The 18,084-nt window shown below is 46.4% G+C and overlaps 1 protein-coding gene across 6 annotated transcripts in view; it reads left to right on the top strand.

Annotated features, from left to right (window-relative positions):
• GCNA (germ cell nuclear acidic peptidase) overlaps window positions 1-18,084 on the top strand; it is an 87,357-nt gene that overhangs the window by 38,615 nt on the left and 30,658 nt on the right. For all 6 annotated transcript variants that reach the window (XM_089781726.1, XM_089781725.1, XM_089781728.1 and 3 more), the window contains one exon: window positions 10,318-10,462. In XM_089781726.1, coding sequence (XP_089637852.1) covers window positions 10,318-10,462 — 145 coding nt within the window. The remainder of the gene's footprint in view (window positions 1-10,317; window positions 10,463-18,084) is intronic.

Genomic DNA, 18,084 nt, shown 5'->3' with positions numbered 1-18,084 from the left:
ATAGAGGAGGGGAAGGTAATTTCCCACTCCTCCCTTCAGGCAGCCCTACATGCTGTAGCAGTCCAATCTGTGGCCACAGGCATAGTTATGAGATGCAACTCTTGGCTTCAGGTGTTTAGAATCCCTCCAGATGTCCAAAGTACAATACAGGACCTTCTGTTTGATGGTTCCAGCTTGTTTACAGAACAAACTAATTCCAGGTTTCATGGTTTAAAGGATACATGGTTAAAGTCCTTCGGTCTTAAAACTCCTATGACTCAGAGGTACTTCAAGCCAACTCTGCCACATCAATACTATCCTCCCTGTCAGACAGGAGTAGAACAGAACGGGTAGCTGGCAAAGTTGCCATTGCCCCCCCCCCCCATAGTAGTGGAAGTGGGGGCAGTAATAATCAGGCCCTGTCTTCCAGGCAGTTGCCAAGGGCCTAGAAAGAACTTTTTAAGATGCCCCCGAGTGCAACGAACCTTTCTACCTCTTGGATCCTGTCTCTGTGTTTGGGGACCAATTCTCATTTTTACCATGCCTGGACTCAGGTCATCTCGGACAAATGGGTTCTATACATGATAAAGATGGGATATTCTGTCCAGCTTCTGGTTACCTCACCTTTCCATACCCCTACCCCATCGCTTTTCAGAGACCCCTTTCACGAGCAACTCCTGTGATAGGAGGTGCAGACACTCCTCTAGGGTAGGGGCAGTAGAGGAGGTCCCTCTGCAATTCAGGGGTTCATGGTTTTATTTCCTTTATTTCCTTATCCTGAAAGGCAAGGTTGGGTTATGGTCCCATATTAGACCTACATGGTCTAAACAGATACCTGAAAAAGTTAAAATTCCATATGGTATCCTTGTCCTCAATTATCCCTTCCCTGGATCCTGGGGACTTGTACACTGCCCTCAGTCTGAGGAATGCTTATTTTCATGTGCCCATAGTTGCGGCTCTAAGAAGGTTCTTTCATTTCATTGTGGGCAGGTCCCACTATCAGTTCAGACACCTTTTGACCTGTCTGCCCCACCAAGGAGCTTTACGAAGTGCATGGCAGTGGTAGCAGCATTCCTGCAGCGCAGAAGGGTCCAGGTCGTCATCTTATATCATCACGTGAGGGACTCAGTACCCCCAATGGAACCTAAACCTGATATTGTCAAAGCTAATGGTGCCACTGTTCGAGCCGTTAGCTACTTATTCTTTGTTGTATTTGTCTATGAAGGTTGTAGTTTTGGTAGTGATCCCTTCAGCCAGACGAGTTTCCGAACTAAAAGCGTTAATGTTTGAACCCACTGGGTTTTTTTTAAAGATAAGGTTCAGTTGAGACCCCATCCTTCATTCCTTCTGAAAATGATTTCTCATTTTCATGTGTCGCAAGACATTTTCCTGTCAATATTTTACCCTAACCCTCACCTCACCCTTTGAGAGAGATACCTAAATTCTCTGAATTTCAAGCATGCCTTAGCCTTTTATGTTTAGCGTACTAAGCCATTTAAGAAGTCTAATCAATTGCTTGTTGCAGTACCATGTACATGATAGCCCTTTCATCTGCCCAGAGGATCACTATGTGTATTCGTACTTGTTACGACATAGCGAAAGTGCAGCCGATCATTGTCTGTCCATTTGATCCAGGTGTAGGCCTCATCAATGGCCTTTCTTTTTTGAGCTCTTGCTCATGTCCATTCCACTTAAGTGTACACGCACCGCATGCACAGATTGTTGGAGAGTTTTCCCTTAGCGGTACCTGTTGGACCAGCAGGGAAGCCCCCTGGAGTGGCACCACTATATTGGTGCATGTATACCCCCACTGGCCCTCCATCCCCCTCAGTTTCTTTTTACCGCCCATGACCGTTGTTGAAGCGCCTTTCTTGCTTGCTGGCAAGAGTGCTTTCAGAGGTATTCACAAGTCTTTAGAGTTAGTTAGCACCTAGTTGAATCCCCTTTGTTCTTTCCAAGTTGCTTTTCCTGTTAAATAGTGGTTTAGCTAGAGTTAGATGAGTTTGTTTTAGGTTGGGGCTCGCCTGTTGCATCCCCTTTCCTCCCAGCTCACGGGGCATGCCAGGGCCTCACAGCTTTTCGTCCTGTGCTGACTGTACCAAGCCTATGCCCTGTGATGACTTGCACAATTAATTCCTCAAGTGTCTGGGTTAGGCCCGCATCCCGAGTAACTGCAGAATCTGCCGCAATTTTAAACCCCAGACTCAGCGCAAGAGAGAGAGACGCACTTGAAGATACTCTTGATGGAGTCAGCGCTTCATCCAGCACTTGCGGTGCAGCACTGACCATAATCACCAGTGCCGCACAAGAAGAGGAGGGCGGAGAGGGGCAGGTTTCCACCCCGGCATGCGCCTGCAGTGCACCCCAGTTGGGGCACGCTGTCACATCCGCACCAGCTGCAAGGTCTGCTGCTCCTGGGCTAGAGTATGGCCAGTTCAGTGTGTCCAAGAGCCATGGTGCAGGGAAGGAGCTGGTTCTGGTCAAAAGGCCCACCACTCCAGACACGTTCGAGTGCGCGGGAATTAATTGAGCTGACTGTTGATTTGTCCTTGCCACCTCCGGAGCGCTGGGACTGGCCCAGGGCCCATACCTTGTCATCAGCACCGGACTTGGGTAGGCCTGCACCGCTCATGGCACTGGTGCCCCATGCAGTGCTGCACTCCCCGGCGCTCATGTCTATGCTGGCACCAGGCCCTTTGGTACCAATAACCTCACTCTCTCCGGAGTCCAAGGAGAGCTCAGCGTCTAGCATGCTTATCCTGGCAGCCCAGTCCGCTGCACCGGAGCACCTGATGCCCCCACCATCAGTGTGGCAGTATGGCAAGCCCCGCATCCATGGTTCAGGACACAGAGAGGCACTAAACCCCAGATCCAGCCTCAGCCCCACCTTGGTCAGAGTCCAATTACTCAATGGATTCCAACATGGAGTTAGAGCGGTTCTCTCTTGTTCCTGCTCTCAGCGCCATTCTAGGTCCTGGCACTGATCCAGGTCCTGGTGCTGCTCACTTCCGGCACTGCGAATGCCATGATAGTGTCTCGGGTCAGTCGCAGACATGGCCTCTGCAGTGGCAACATCCAGACCAGTGGCCATTGTGGACCCCATGGGTGTACCACCAGGCCCAAGGGAGTCCTCCCTCCACAGCAGGATCCTCGCATCTGGGAAACCAGGCCCTACCTTTGGCCACCCCATTGCCTAATGTCCTGGCCCCACAGGCCTCGGCAGTACATGGTGAATTCCCTCAGCCCTCGTTGGAGGGTGGCAGTGATCAAGGGCCGTTGGGACAATCTGCCCCCTCTTGGGCATCCGAGTGGCCACACGAACTGGAGGACTCAACGGTACGCGAGTTCTCGTCATCCTCCCTTGATGAGGCTGTAGGGTTGGCCTTCTCATCAGTGCTGGCCATGGACTCCCAGGCCCATCAAGAACTCCACTGGAGACTGGCCCAAAGTCTCAGGGTCCAGCTTGAGAGGGCCTCCAAGGATTCCAACCTGACAGTCAAGGTGCTGTCTCGTGGCCTTGCCCTTGAATAAGACGGTGGGCAAAATCACCAAGGCTCTCTGGCAGACGCTAGCATCTACTATGGACAAGAGGGCAGAACAGTGGTACTTTGTCCCCCATGAGCACCTGTTCTCACATCAGGGCTTGATAGTGGTGCAGGCTGCTAACCATCACAAGCGTCAGGGCCAACCTGCTCCTACCCCCAAGAACAGGGAGGCCAAGCAGTCAGACCTGTTGGCTGTGTCTAGACTGCATCCCTTTTACGAAAAAGGGATGCAGTCTAGACACAGCCGTTGGGTCATAAGGCCTGTGCCTCAGGGGGTCTCCTACTCAGGATTGCTAAACAGTAAGTCCTCCTGAGAAGGTATACCTTCAACTTGTGGGCAGCTATAGACAAATTTAGTGACTCGAAGCAGACATTTAGGGCCTTGTCTGATGAGGGCAAGGTGGTGTCCCGGGCGGAACTTCAGGCAGTCCTGGACTCCGCAGCACGGCAGCCTGTATTATGGCGACAGGCCTGGTCCTATGCAGGGGCATATGGCTACACATGTCTGGCATTCCACCAGAAATCCAGAACATGATTCAGGACCTGCCCTTTGAGCAGGGGGGCTTATTTTTGGAACAGACCGATACTAGCCTCCATGGGCTTGAAGGACTCTAGGGCAACTCTCAGGTCCCTAGGCATCCATACTCCTGCCCCACAGAGGGGCCCCGTCCCACCTTTTCTAGCAGAGCAATGAATCTGATTTCTGTAAACGCAGGGGCCGTAATAATACCAATAGAAGCGGCGGGCATCCTTTCCACTTGTCTTCCGACTGGGGGACGGGCCTCTCCAGGAAGTCCCAGGGCCCTAGGCCGAGTCTTTGAAGATGTGAGTGAGGACAGCGCACCAGTCTTAGATCAGAGGCCTTTTACCAATCACCTTTTCCCCTTCTATCATGTATGGTCACACATCACAATGGACTGCTGGGTCCTGGTTATGGTGAGAAGGGGTTACTTCATCCCCTTCCATTCCCAGTCCTCTTCCCATCCTCCTTCCCCATTACTCTTCAGGGACCCCTCTCACAAGCATCTTCTCAGGGTGGAAGTGCAGAAGCTTCTTGATCTAGGGGTGGTAGAGGAGGTCCCCTTGACCTCAGGGGAAAGGGTTTCTACTCCCACTACTTCCTCGTCCCAAAGGCCAAGGGCGGCTTCTGCCCTATTCTGGACCTGAGAGATCTAAATACTTTTGTAGTAAAGTCAAAGTTCAAAATGGTAACATTGGCCTCCATCATTCCTTCCCTAGCCATGGGAGACTGATACGCTGCCCTTGATCTCAAAGACACCTATTTTCACATTTCCATCGCACCTGCACACAGGTGATTCCTCTGTTTTATGGTGGGTTGTGATCATTATAGCAGCCCCCAAGGTTTTTATAAAGGGTATGACAGTAGTAGCCACTTTCCTGAGGAAGCAATGGGTCCAGGTTTATCTGTTTATCTGGACAATTGGCTTATAAGAGGCTCCTCCCAGTCCCAGGTAATCAACCACATATCCTAAAGGAGGCCAAATCCACCCTGGTGGTCCTCCCTGCCCATGGGGCACTTCATGACATTAAAGGAGGCCATCCTGCAGCTCCAGTTGTTCCCTACCATGATGGTCCACTATTGCATTGAGGCTGCTGGGGCTCATGGTGGCCTGCACTTACATGGTACAGCATGCCAGGCTCAGGTTACAGTTGCTCCAGCTATGGCTGGCACAGACCCACCACCCAGTATATGGACACAGTGGTAACGGTGCCTGCAGATGTGTTGAGATCCCTCAACTAATGGCTTTTTAGGAGATGGTCTGCGAAGGCATGCTGTTCCTCAGTCCTTCCCTGTCCATTCAGTTGGTGATGAACGCTTCCAATACGGGCTGGGGAGCCCACCTCGGGAAGCTACAGACACAAGGTATGTGGGGCCCCACAGACCCTTCCCTTCATATCTATGTCAGGGAGTTGAGAATTATTTGCCTCGCATGCAGTATTTTCTTGCTGCAGCTTCGAAACAAGTGCGTTTTGATTTTGATGGACAACATGGCAGCAATGTTTTATATAAACAGACAGTGGTGCTCAGTCCTGTCCCATGTGTAGGGAGGCTCTCCTCCTCTGGGAGTTCTGCATGGCTCATGGTATTCACCCAGTGGCCGCTTACCTTCTTAGGACCCAGAACGGGTTGGCAGATCACCTCAGCAGGTCCTTCGAGAGGCACGAGTGGTCCCTCAGGATGGACATAGCCCTGTCTGTTTTCTGCAGGTAGGGGTTTCCCCACCTGGACCTGTTTGCAACCCGCAGCAACAGGAAGTGTCCCCGTTTTTGCTCCTTATTCAACCACAGCCTGGGGTTTCTGGGAGATGCTTTCATGATCCCTTGGCCTCGGGGCCTCCTGTACGCCCTCTCCCCCACCCCCTTCCTGCTAATCCATAGGGTAATTCTGAGAGTCAGGGAATTTCAGGCCTCTGTAATCCTGATAGCTCCAGCATGGCTTCATCAGCATTGGTTCCCAGCCCTTCTCTTGCTCTCAGTAGAGTGACCTTTAGCCCTCCCCCTGTGTCTTCACCTAATCTCTCAGGAGTTCGGCATTCACACAATGTTAATTGTTGTTCAGAGAGTTGCCAGAGCTGGCCTGGATAAATTCACTATTTTCTTCAGCTCGGGGCAAAATCACCTGACACAGTTATGGATCATGCCGCAGAAGCAGATCCAAGTAGCTGTGGTTTTTACCAAGTTCTACCTTGGGTTGGTGAGACAGTGCAAGGACATGGTTGTCAATAGGGCAGACCTTGCAATAATGAAGCCTATTTTAGGCTCACTGGGTTCTCATACTCTCATTCAGCTCTGTACTGTTATTTCTGCCATTGGGTTAGAACATGTGATGACACAGTGCCAAAGCATGGGGAGGCCTATGATGCCCTCAGTGATGTTACTGGCATCACTTCCTGCATCAATTTTGTGTTGGAGGTGTCACGTTACTGGATTTTGAAGGGAGCAGCCAGATCGCTGCTGCACCCATAGGTGGGGGTGTTGGCCCCAGAAAATGATAGAAAAGAGGGGCCATGTGTGGTGTTGAATAGAAGCTCACTGTCTGCTAATCCTATGCACGCTGTTCATGTGTTTGTATAATGTCTGTGTGTGCAATTATAAGCATGTACTTGTATGCATACTGAATATTTCCCTGCATGTGGTTGAGCATTGGGCAGGGCCTGGCCTATGGATATGCTAATTAGCGAGGCCTTGTGGGACAATGGCACTCAATGGGCCAAGGACACGCCTAAAGAATGAGGGCTGAGAGCTGCCTGCATGGAACTCAGAGATTGGCCGCTGGCCAGGTGACCTGCTGCAGCCAAGAGGAGACCAGGAAGGAAGGATGTATAAAGAGGCCATATGGTCGCCGCCATCTTGGTCTTCAGCTCAGCACTTCATCCCAGAGGCAGCAATGCAGGGATCGAAGAGCAAGAAAGACCTGTGGACCCATCCTGATCCTAGGATGCTCAACAAGGACTTTTAAACCAGCAGCTGTAAAATCTCTGCTAGAGCCTGCATCGAGAACTGGGAGATTCGATGCATGTAATGTACCAAACTGGGTGGGGTTGCAACTTCTTTGGAGGATAGGGACATAATTCAAAATGACCTTAGCAAGTTAGAGAAATGGTCAGAGGTAAACAGGATGAGGTTTAATAAAGAGAAATGCAAAGTGCTCCACTTAGGAAGGAACAATCAGTTCCATACATACAAGATGGGAAGCGACTGTCTAGGAAGGAGCATGGCGGAAAGGGATCTAGGGGTCATAGTGGACCACAAATTGAATATGAGTCAACAGTGTGATGCTGTTGCAAAAAAAGCAAATATGATTCTAGGTTGTATCAACAGGTGTGTTGTAAGCAAAACTCGTGAAGTCATTCTGCCGCTCTACTCTGCACTAGTTATGCCTCAGCTGGAGTACTGTGTCCAGTTCTGGGCGCCACATTTCAAGAAAGATGTGGAGAAATTGGAAAGGGTACAGAGAAGAGCGACAAGAATGATTAAAGGTCTAGAGAACATGACCTATGAAGCCAGGCTTCATGAACTGGGCTTGTTTAGTTTGGAAAAAAGAAGATTAAGGGGGGGGACATGATAGCCGTTTTCAAATATCTAAAAGGGTGTCACAAGGAGGAAGGAGAAAATTTGTTCCTCTTGGTTTCTGAGGACAGGACAAGGAGTAATGGGCTTAAAGTGCAGCAGGGGAGGTTTAGATTGGACATTAGGAAAAAATTCCTAACTGTCAGGGTGGTCAAATATTGGAATAAATTGCCAAGGGAGGTGGTGGAATCTCCCTCTCTGGAGATATTTAAGAACAGGTTAGATAGACATCTGTCAGGGATGGTGTAGACGGAGCTTGGTCCTGCCTTGAGGGCGGGGGGCTGGACTCGATGACCTCTCGAGGTCCCTTCCAGTCCTATGATTCTATGATTCTTCAACAACCTTACTCTCATGCTTTTCTTTATTGTTATAATAAACCTTTAGATGTTAGATGCTAAAGGATTGGCCCAGCATGATTTGTGGGTAAGGTCCAAAGGATAAATTGACCAGGGATCTGTGGCTGGTTTCTTGGAACCGGACAGAACTTGTTCAGCGTAGGTGGGATTGGGTGCTAGGACCCCTCCCCCCCACCACCACCTGTGTATGAGGCCCGGGGCACGGATATTGCTGGTGTGTTGGAGGGGTTTTGCTCGTGAGGCTTCAGGCAGGCTACTGAAGCGCTCTGTGGGACTAGTTTGTGGTCTGTTTGGAGAGGTCACCAGTCTGGGGGTTGTAAGGAGCCCTGGATTTGAGCAATTCGCCCTGAGCGGATGCCCTCAGCTGCGTCCGCCACACCTGTTCTATTCACATTTCTGTAGTTTCAAGACTTAGCATTTATCTCCACTGCAGAGTGGTTTGATGGTTCAGTAATCAAGCCACTGGCAGTTGATTTAGTGAATCTAGTAAAGACCCACAAAATCAGGGCTACTCAACTTTGGAAGCCCCGGGGGCCACAGTGATACAGCATATGCCGAGAGCTGCAACTTAAGCATGGTTACATAGACTTGCAAATATATATGTAAATATATGCAAATAACTTCTTCTACACTGAGCATGAATACTGAGATTAAGGCAAGACTATACAACATGCAGGTCCCATTTAAGCTGGTATTAATAAAATGCAGTATTTACCCGATTTCCACCCATATGACAGTACTTTTAACGAGCAATGATAATCCAGGAATTTAACTACTAAAACTCATATCAACAGAAGATCATTATATTAACTCGCTGTTGTGGAGTGTGTTCCCACTGGAGGCCGTGTTCAAAGGATCCCACCCACGGGCTGCATGTTGAACCCCGTGTAAACCCAAACCACGCTGCGAGATATAAACAAACAGGTGGTGGGCTACATGCGGCCAGCATGTTGAGTAGCCCTGCACTAAATCAACTGCCAAGCACTCTCCTGTTGACTCCAGTGCTCTAGCACAACAAGATGATTAAGGGAAGTTGACAGTTTTTTCTATCAACCCTGTGCAGTGTGGACCCTGCCATAAGTAGATCTGAGCTACTTTGATTTGAGTTATGCTACTAACATAACTCACATTGCGTAGCTTAGCTCAACCAGTCCTTGTAGTGTAGACCCGTCTTTAGTCCATTCCTAGACATGGATTCTCCATTCCTAGCTCCTCCCTAGTCCTTCAGGAACTCTTCCCTGGCTGGAACAGGAAGGTCTTCTGCTTCCAATTCAAAAGCCTATGCTTTGTTTTCATTGGCTCTCTTGGCCTCCTGTCAACTTTTCCTGCTGCCCCTAAGCATTCCAGACATACTCTGGGACTGTCTGTCTGTGGTTTTAACCTTTACAGGCAAGGCAGTTAGGGTTAGGTCTAAAGAGTTTACAACTAATAAGAGAAGATTTTAGCTAACTAAATAGCTGGAACATCTAGAAAATGGTGTTACACACACACAGACCCCTTCACCATAAGTATCAAAACTAAATGTTTTGTTTGACCCAATGTGAAAATGTTCAGTTTGAGAGATTTGTCAAAAGCAAAGCAGAACTAGATTTAAAAAAATGCTTAGGGGGTGATGGAGGAAAATCAAAGGTTAATGTATTCTGGGATGTGGAGAACTTGGATTTAGTCCCCTCTCTTCTTACCCCCTCTCCCTGCTATGGAGAAGAGATTTGAGAGTTACACAGGTTAGTGTGTCATCCTCACTAACTCTTCCTGGCCCAATCATTGTGTGCCAATTTCATGAACAGACATTGGGCCAGAGTGCATGAGAGTGACTGTACAGCCTAGTGCCTAGGCACTTACCTAGGACACAGGAGACCCTAGTTCAAGTCCCTGATCCAAGGGCTATTTATACAAAGTTGAACAATTTCAACAGGAGAGATTGAAACCCAGTCTATACTGCCTCTTAGCCCAATGACTAGGCTTCACTATGGAGGACCCAATTTCAAATTAGTTACTTAATTTATAGTACCCAAAGATATTACCATCTCTGAATCCCATAACTAGCCTTTCATCCCCCAGTTTTTCAGAGTACTCGTTATTTGGGTTTCTGATTTAGCAAGTGAACTGAGAAATGTTTGTAGCTCCTCTGACCTTTATGTCCTTAGATGTAGGGCATAAGGACAAACATACATGGCTGACTGCTGTTCAAAAGATTCCAGTCTAATGCATGGGGAACATTCACATCTAGAATGGGATCCACAAAGACTTCTCAAAGAACCATAGTTACTATAAGGTAGATAACTTTTTTAAAAGTAAGACTTCTGTGACGACAGTGTGCTTTTTTTGCTGTCGTTTTCATGCAGTTGGAATCACTGTGGAGTACCAGGCTGTTTCTTACAAGAGCTGTCAAACCCAGCATCCCAATATGTGAGAACTTTCAGGAAGAAGAAGGAGGAGTTGGCACAGAAGCTCTACACCCTTTATAACTGTACCATCTTTGAGCAAAAGGTATCTTTTGTAAATACATTTCTGGACCATGAAAACACTGTTGTTCTGCTAACGCTTTCTCTTTGAAATCATTGCTTTTTGCTTCTGGCTACTAATGGGGATGAAGCTCAATCTTTTAATAAGGTGCTTTTATTCTAATCAGGTCCAATATATGAGGATTTTAAAAAGGGTTTTAACATAGGTTTAGTCTGGGGGTCATCAAACTTGCTTAGTGTGAGCTATCTCCCTTCCCATTCATAGTCATGTAACATCCCAGAGTAACTATATCTGTTGCTTATATGTAAATTGGATTTTAGAATCTTTGGGTGGACCTGGTCCCTTATGGAGCCTTCATTCTTATTCCTAGGTATTTGTATAGCCCCCATTGCATTGGAATGCTTCTTGCTCTTATGTAGCAATGGACCCTAACTGAGACATCTTAAGCAGACTCCTACTTCTGTTGTTTGTTGGAAGCAAAGAGTCCAGTACTACGGCTCCATCTAGACTATAGGCTTCTTTGGAAAGGAGGTTTTTTTGGAAGAGATCTTCCAAAAAAACTTCTTGTGAAAGAGCGTGCACACTGCAAAAGTGCATTGAAAAAGTGATCTGTTTTTTTGAAAGAGTGTCCAGACTGAGTGAGAGAGAGCGTCCATTCAGTCTGTGCAAAAGAGTAGCCACCTAGCCAAGAAATTGCCTTTTAGGAGGTACAGAAGAAACAGCACAAGATGTTACAAATTCCCTACCTCTCCACGGCTACAAAAATTGCCCTTTCTATAGACAAAGCTGTTATGGAATCAATAGAAACCATCTGGCAAACTCCTGTTTTAGCACCGCCACCCACAAACGTGCTGATGGAAAATATTTTGTGACCACCAAAAGCATGGACTTTTTTATTTTCACTTTCTCAACCAGATTTGCTCGTTGTATAGATGCCGTGCATTGCTGCACAAAACAACCACAATTTTGCTCACACTGCATGGCAATGAGCACAAACATCTAGATCTTTTTGGCTGGAAAATATATTCATCCTCGACCCTTCAATTTCAAATTGCCCGTTATTCTGTGCTTCTTGCTAACTACAACTACTCCAACTATTGCACGCTACAGAAACGCATGGACGACTTGACAGAATAAAAACACCCTTTACTGCAATTCATTCTTAAAGAGGATTGCACAGTAGCCCAAACAGCTCTCCAGGAGGCTATGAACATCAAAGATACAGCTGCTCGAACTACAACCACGACTATTGTCATGTAGAGGGCATCCTGGCTACAGGTCTCAGGAATCCCAAAGAGCTGTAGCTCAAAGTAGAGGACCCTCCTTTCTGATAGGATGCACGTCTTCACCTCCATGAAGGACTCTCTGGAAATATTAAACAATCTAGGTATTTACACTCTACCTAACAAACAATAGTGCTATATCCCATACCAGAAGCTTCAAGACATCTTTCCACCACCAAAGATAGCAACAGTTTGACCAACCCAGAATGAAACAGTGATCTCAGAGGAGGCAGGATTCCTCAATCAGTCTGTACCTATCCAGCCAACTACCTCAAAACCAAAGTTGTGAAGGTTTGGTGAGAGTCTCTGAATGCTCATTACCCAGAACCAGTCCTAATAGAATCCCCAACCCTATATTTGGGCATCATTTGCACATATTTTACTAAGCATGGATGGAGACTTATCTTAGATCTCCAAAAGCTCAACTAATTTTTATGTAACCACAGATTCAAGATGGTCACCTGGGTCAGAATTATACCAGTTCATGTGGGGAGGGGATGGCTGGTTTTCTCCCCTCAACCTCCAAGATGCACATTTCCATATTACAATTCATCCTGCTCACAGACATTTCCTCATATTCATAATAGGATCTAATCACTACCAGTACTGAGTTCTACCCTTTGCTCTATCTACTGCCTCTCAATTCTTCTTAAAAGATGTGCATAGTAGAAACACCAAATAACACCAGGGGGGTGGTAATTTTCCTCTTTCACTAGCTAGGTCTCCAAATCAGCAAACAGAAATCTAACTTGGAACTAGGGGGCTACATCTACACTGGCATGATTTTCCGAAAATGCTTTTAACGGAAAAGTTTTCCGTTAAAAGCATTTTCAGAAAAGCACATCTAGATTGGCAAGATGCTTTTCCGCAAAAGCACTTTTTGCGGAAAAGCGTCCGTGGCCAATCTAGACGCGGTTTTCCGCAAAAAAGCCCCTATCGCCGTTTTCGCGATCAGGGCTTTTTTGCGGAAAACATTACTGTGCTGTTTACACTGGCCCTCTTGCGCAAATGATTTGCGCAAGAGGGCTTTTGCCCGAACGGGAGCAGCACAGTATTTCTGCAAGAACACTGACGATCTTACATGAGATCGTCAGTGTTCTTGCAGAAATTCAAACGGCCAGTCTAGAACAGCCGGGATGTAATAGTATAATTGATTAACTGATAAGCAAAAGCTTATAGGTTAATATAGACTGCACACATTTGCCCCCACCCCTTGCCAGTAAATTTTTTAGCAGGCTGACCAGCAGCCCAGCTCAATACTAGCTTGCACTGGGTCCTGGACCTACCCCTGCTGCGGCTCTGCATTTAAAGTGTATTAGGAGCCAGGTGGGATGGCAGCCTGGCTCAATTCCAGCTCATGCCGAGTCCAGGAACTCAGACACCCCTTCAAAGAACTCTAATAGATTAGTAAGACAGGATTTCCCTTTACAGAAACCATGTTGACCTTTGTCCAATAAATTATGCTCTTCTACATGCTTCACAATTTTATTCTTTACTATTGTTTCGACTAATTTGCCCGGTACTGAAGTTAGACTTACCGGTCTGTAATTGCCAGGATCGCCTTTAGAGCCCTTTTAAAATATTGGTGTCACGTTGGCTACCTTCCAGTCATTAGGTATGGAAGCTGATTTAAAGGATAGGTTACAAACCACAGATAATAGCTCAGCAATTTCCCATTTAAGTTCTTTTAGACTCCTTGGATGAATGTCATCCGGTCCCGGAGATTTGTTAACATTAAGTTTTTCTATTTTTTCCAAAACCTCCTCTAATGACACTTCAATCCGGGACAGTTCCTCAGATTCATCACCCACAAAGGACGGTGCAGATTCAGGAATCTCCCCAACGTCCTCAGCCGTGAAGACTGAAGCAAAGAAATCATTTAGTTTCTCCGCAATGGCTTTATCGTCCTTGATTGCTCCTTTTATAGCTCGATCATCTAGGGGACCCACAGGCTTTTTAGCAGGCATCCTGCTTCTAATGTACTTAAAAAACATTGTTATTTCTTTTTGAGTTTTTGGCTAGCTGTTCCTCAATCTTTTTTTGCTTTTCTTATTACATGTTTACACTTGATTTGGCAGTGTTTATGTTCCTTTCTATTTATCTCACTAGGATTGGACTTCCACTTCTTAAAAGATACCTTTTTGTCCCTCACTGCTTCTTTTACATGGTGGTTAAGCCACGGTGACTCTCTTTTAGGTCTCTTGCTATGTTTTTTAATTTGGGGTATACATTTAAGTTGGGCCTCTATTATGGTGTCTTTAAAAAGTTTCCATGCAGCTTTCAGGGATTTGGCTCTAGTCACTGTGCCTTTTAATTCCTGTTTAACTAACCTCCTCATTTTTGTGTAATTCCCCTTTTTGAAATTAAATGCCAGGGTGCTGGACTGCTGAGGTGTTCTTCCCACCACAGGAATGTTGAATGTTATTATATTATGGTCACTATTCCCAAGCGGTCCTGTAATGGTTATATCCTGGACCTGATCCTGCACTCCACTCAGGACTAAATCGAGAATTGCCTCTCCCCTTGTGGGTTCCTGCACTAGCTGCTCCAAGAAGCAGTCATTTAAGCCATTGAGAAATTTTATCTCCGCTTCTCTTCCTGAGGTGACATGTATCCAGTCAATATGGGGGTAATTAAAATCCCCCATTATTATAGAGTTCTCTATTTTGGTAGCCTCTCTAATCTCCCTCAGCATTTCTATGTCAGTATCGCTGTCCTGCTCAGGTGGTCGGTAATATATCCCTACTGCTAATTTCTTCTTATTGGAGCTTGGAATTTCTATCCATAGCGATTCTATGGAACATGTTGATTCACTTAATATTTTTATTTCATTTGATTCTACATTATCTTTCACATACAGTGCCACTCCACCACCCACTCGGCGTGCTCGATCCTTTCTATATATTTTATATCCCGGTATGATTGTGTCCCACAGATTTTCCTCATTCCACCAGGTTTCAGTGATGCCTATTATGTCAATCTCCTCCTTTAATACAAGGTACTGTAGTTCACCCATCTTATTAGTCAGACTCCTAGCATTTGTGTACAAGCACTTTAAAAATTTGCCACTGGTTATTTGTCTGCCCTTCCCTGATGCATTGGATTCCTTTGTATGCGGTTGTTTGTCAGCTCTGGCCAATGGTTTGCCCTCTTCCCTCCTCTCTTTCCGACTACAGCTTAGAGAATCTCTATCAATGGATTCTCCTCTAAGAGAAGTCTCTCTCCGATTTACGTGCATCTCCGCACCAATCAGCTTTCCCCCATCTCTTAGTTTAAAAACTGCTCTACGGCCTTATTAATGTTTAGTGCCAGCAGTCTGGTTCCACCCTGGTTTAGGTGGAGCCTATCCTTCCTGTATAGGCTCCCCCTCTCCCAAAAGTGTCCCCAGTTCCTAATAAATCTAAACCCCTCTTCCCTACACCATCGTCTCATCCACGCATTGAGACTCTGAAGCTCTGCCTGCCTACCTGGTCCTGCACGTGGAACTGGAAGCATTTCCGAGAACGCCACCATAGAGGTCCTGGATTTCACTCTCTTTCCTAGCAGCCTAAATTTGGCCTCCAGGACATCTCTCCTACCCTTCCTTACATCATTGGTACCTACATGTACCACGACCACCGGCTCCTCCCCAGCACTACACATAAGTCTGTCTAGATGCCTCGAGAGATCCGCAACCTTTGCACCAGGCAGGCAAGTGACCATACGGTTCTCCCGGTCATCACAAACCCAACTATCTATGTTTCTAACGATCGAATCACCCACTACTAACACCTGCCTCTTCCTAGCTGGCAGTCCCTCCCCATCAGAGGTATCCGCAGTGCAAGAGGATACCGCAACATCCTCTGGGAGGAGGGTCCCAACTACGGGATGGTTTCCCTCTGCTCCCATTAAATGCTCTGTTCCCTTGAGACTTTCATCCTCCTTAAGAACACTTTTGCGCAAGAGCATCCATGCCAGTGTAGACACTCTCTTGCGCAAGAAAGCTCTGATGGCCATTTTAACCATAGGGCTTTCTTGCAAAAGAAATTCATGTTGCCTGTCTACACTGGCCTCTTGCGGAAGAACAGTTGCACAAAAGGACTTATTCCTGAGTGGGAGCATCATAGTTCTTGCGCAAGAAGCCCTGATTTTATACAGTAGAACATCAGTTTACTTGCGCAAGAACACACGGACAGTGTAGACAGGCAGCAAGTTTTTGCGCAAGAGCGGCTGCTTTGGCGCAAGAACGCGCCAGTGTAGACACAGCCAGATAAGTTTTAATCTGATTGTGTTAATGATCTTTTGGGAAGGAATTCAAGTGATTTGTGTTCTTGCTGCTGTCTTTGTTGTGGTAAGCATTATAGTCGTTCCTTTAGCAATAACATTGTTTTCTATTTCATTTCCTGAGTTAGTGTGGTTGCTGTCAGTCACCTGCCGGCCCTCAAGAGAAGGAATCTTATGGTTCCACTGAACTGTAACTTGGAATAGAGGACGAACCTAGATTTATCTGGTCCAATTAGTAAGCCTAACCCATCCAAATTTTACTAAAACTCCTTCCCAGGCTACAATAAGAAGAATGGGAAATCCCAGCATGCCTCAGAATGATATTCTGCAAATGGTGTTATCCAGAAATCAACATATTTGTGTCACCAGTGAACCACAAATGCCTGCATTTCTGCCCCAGAGTGGGCCTCAAACCTGGATTGTTGGGGAACATGTTCCTCATACTTCTATACACCTTTCTGCCAATACTGTTGATCCTGCAAGTCATTCACAAGATACAGATGGACAATGCATACATCATTCTCATTGTCCTGACATGGCCCAGACAGACTTGGTTCCCTTACCTCCCATGGATCACAGTATGTGATCTTCACCCACTTCTTGCATCTCTGAATCTTCTATTGCAGCACAAAGGCTTCATGCTGCACCAAAACCCAGAGATGTGTCACCTCAAAGTGTCTCTCCTTTGTGGTTGAAACATGGGGAAGAAATCTGCTCAGAGAGAGTAAAAGGTGTTACTGAATAGTTGTCAATCCACTACCAGAAATACCTGCAGAAGTGGAAAAGATTCTATAGTGCCAACACAAACAACTGTCCTTGATCAGGACTTCCCAACCCACCTTTTGGATTACGTTTTGGATCTTAAGAATCTTGTCTGTCCATAAGTTCACTTAAAGTTCATCTTGCACCCATTATGACCTTCCAAAACCAAATACATAGGACCTCAACTGTCCTCAGAATTCTTACATGACTCTCCTTTATCTACATGCTCCCTTCTTCTGGTAGCAATCATGTTGGCTAGATGAGTTGGAAAATGAAACTCCCTTATACATTATTTGCTAAAGACAAGATCATGCTACAACCACTTCCCACCTTTTTGCTTAAAGTAGCCTCTGCCTTCCACATTAACCAACCCATATACCTACCTGCATTCTACCCCAAACTGCATAAGGACCCACATGAATCGAGCATTCATATGCTGGATGTTAAACAAACTGTCACCTTCTACTTGGATAAGGCCAAGTCATTCCGCAAGTTACACACCACAGCTGTTCTTTTGTACAGTTGAGCAGTCCAAAGGCTCGGTAAAACTTAAGACTAACAAAAAATGTAGATGGGATCATGAGCTTTCATGGGCAGAACCCATTTCTTTAGATGAATGAAGGCTTGGTGATCTCCCTGCAATGACTGTCTAAGTGGATCTTTACCTTTACATGTACATGATACATAATTCACAACAAACACTTCCCTATGGGAGTCAAAACCCATTCTACTTGGGCCATGGCAACCTCAACTTAGGTTAAGGGACTAAATAATGTCCCTTAACAGACATCTACAGGGCCACAACTCAGACTTCAGAGTGCAGTTTTGCAAAACATTATGCCATCACAAGTGGACCCGTTTCCCATACCATTGTCGGCCTAGCTGTGCTTTCATCCACTGCCAAATATAACTCTGAAGCTCTATCATCCTTACAGAGACTTTGTTCTATAGTCACCTGGAATGGAGCACCCAAAGGAACACCACTAGAATTAGTCATCAGTTACACACCTTGTGCAGTAACAATGGTTCTTTGAGATTTGTGTCCCTGTGGGGTGTTCCATTACGCACCCTTGCCCCTCCTTGTCGGATTGGATCTACTGAACTCTAAGGCAGAGAAGGAATGGAGGGGGTTGCATCGCATGTACACTATATTAGGCGCCAGCTGCACCATGAGACAGCTACTGCACATGTACAACTGAGCACTGCTACTGAAAATCTCTGATCACCAGCACAGGGACTCACTGACACCTCCAGTGGAGCAACCACAGAGATACACATCTTGAAGAACCATCGTTATTGAACACGGTAAGTAACTTCCTCTCTGTACTGAGATGTTCT

The sequence above is a fragment of the Pelodiscus sinensis genome, chromosome 13 (genome assembly GCF_052426305.1).
Source record: "Pelodiscus sinensis isolate ZL-2025 chromosome 13, ASM5242630v1, whole genome shotgun sequence".
Taxonomy (NCBI): domain Eukaryota; kingdom Metazoa; phylum Chordata; order Testudines; family Trionychidae; genus Pelodiscus; species Pelodiscus sinensis.
Note: the sequence above shows the minus strand (reverse complement) of the source record. Positions and strands in the feature narration are given on the sequence as shown.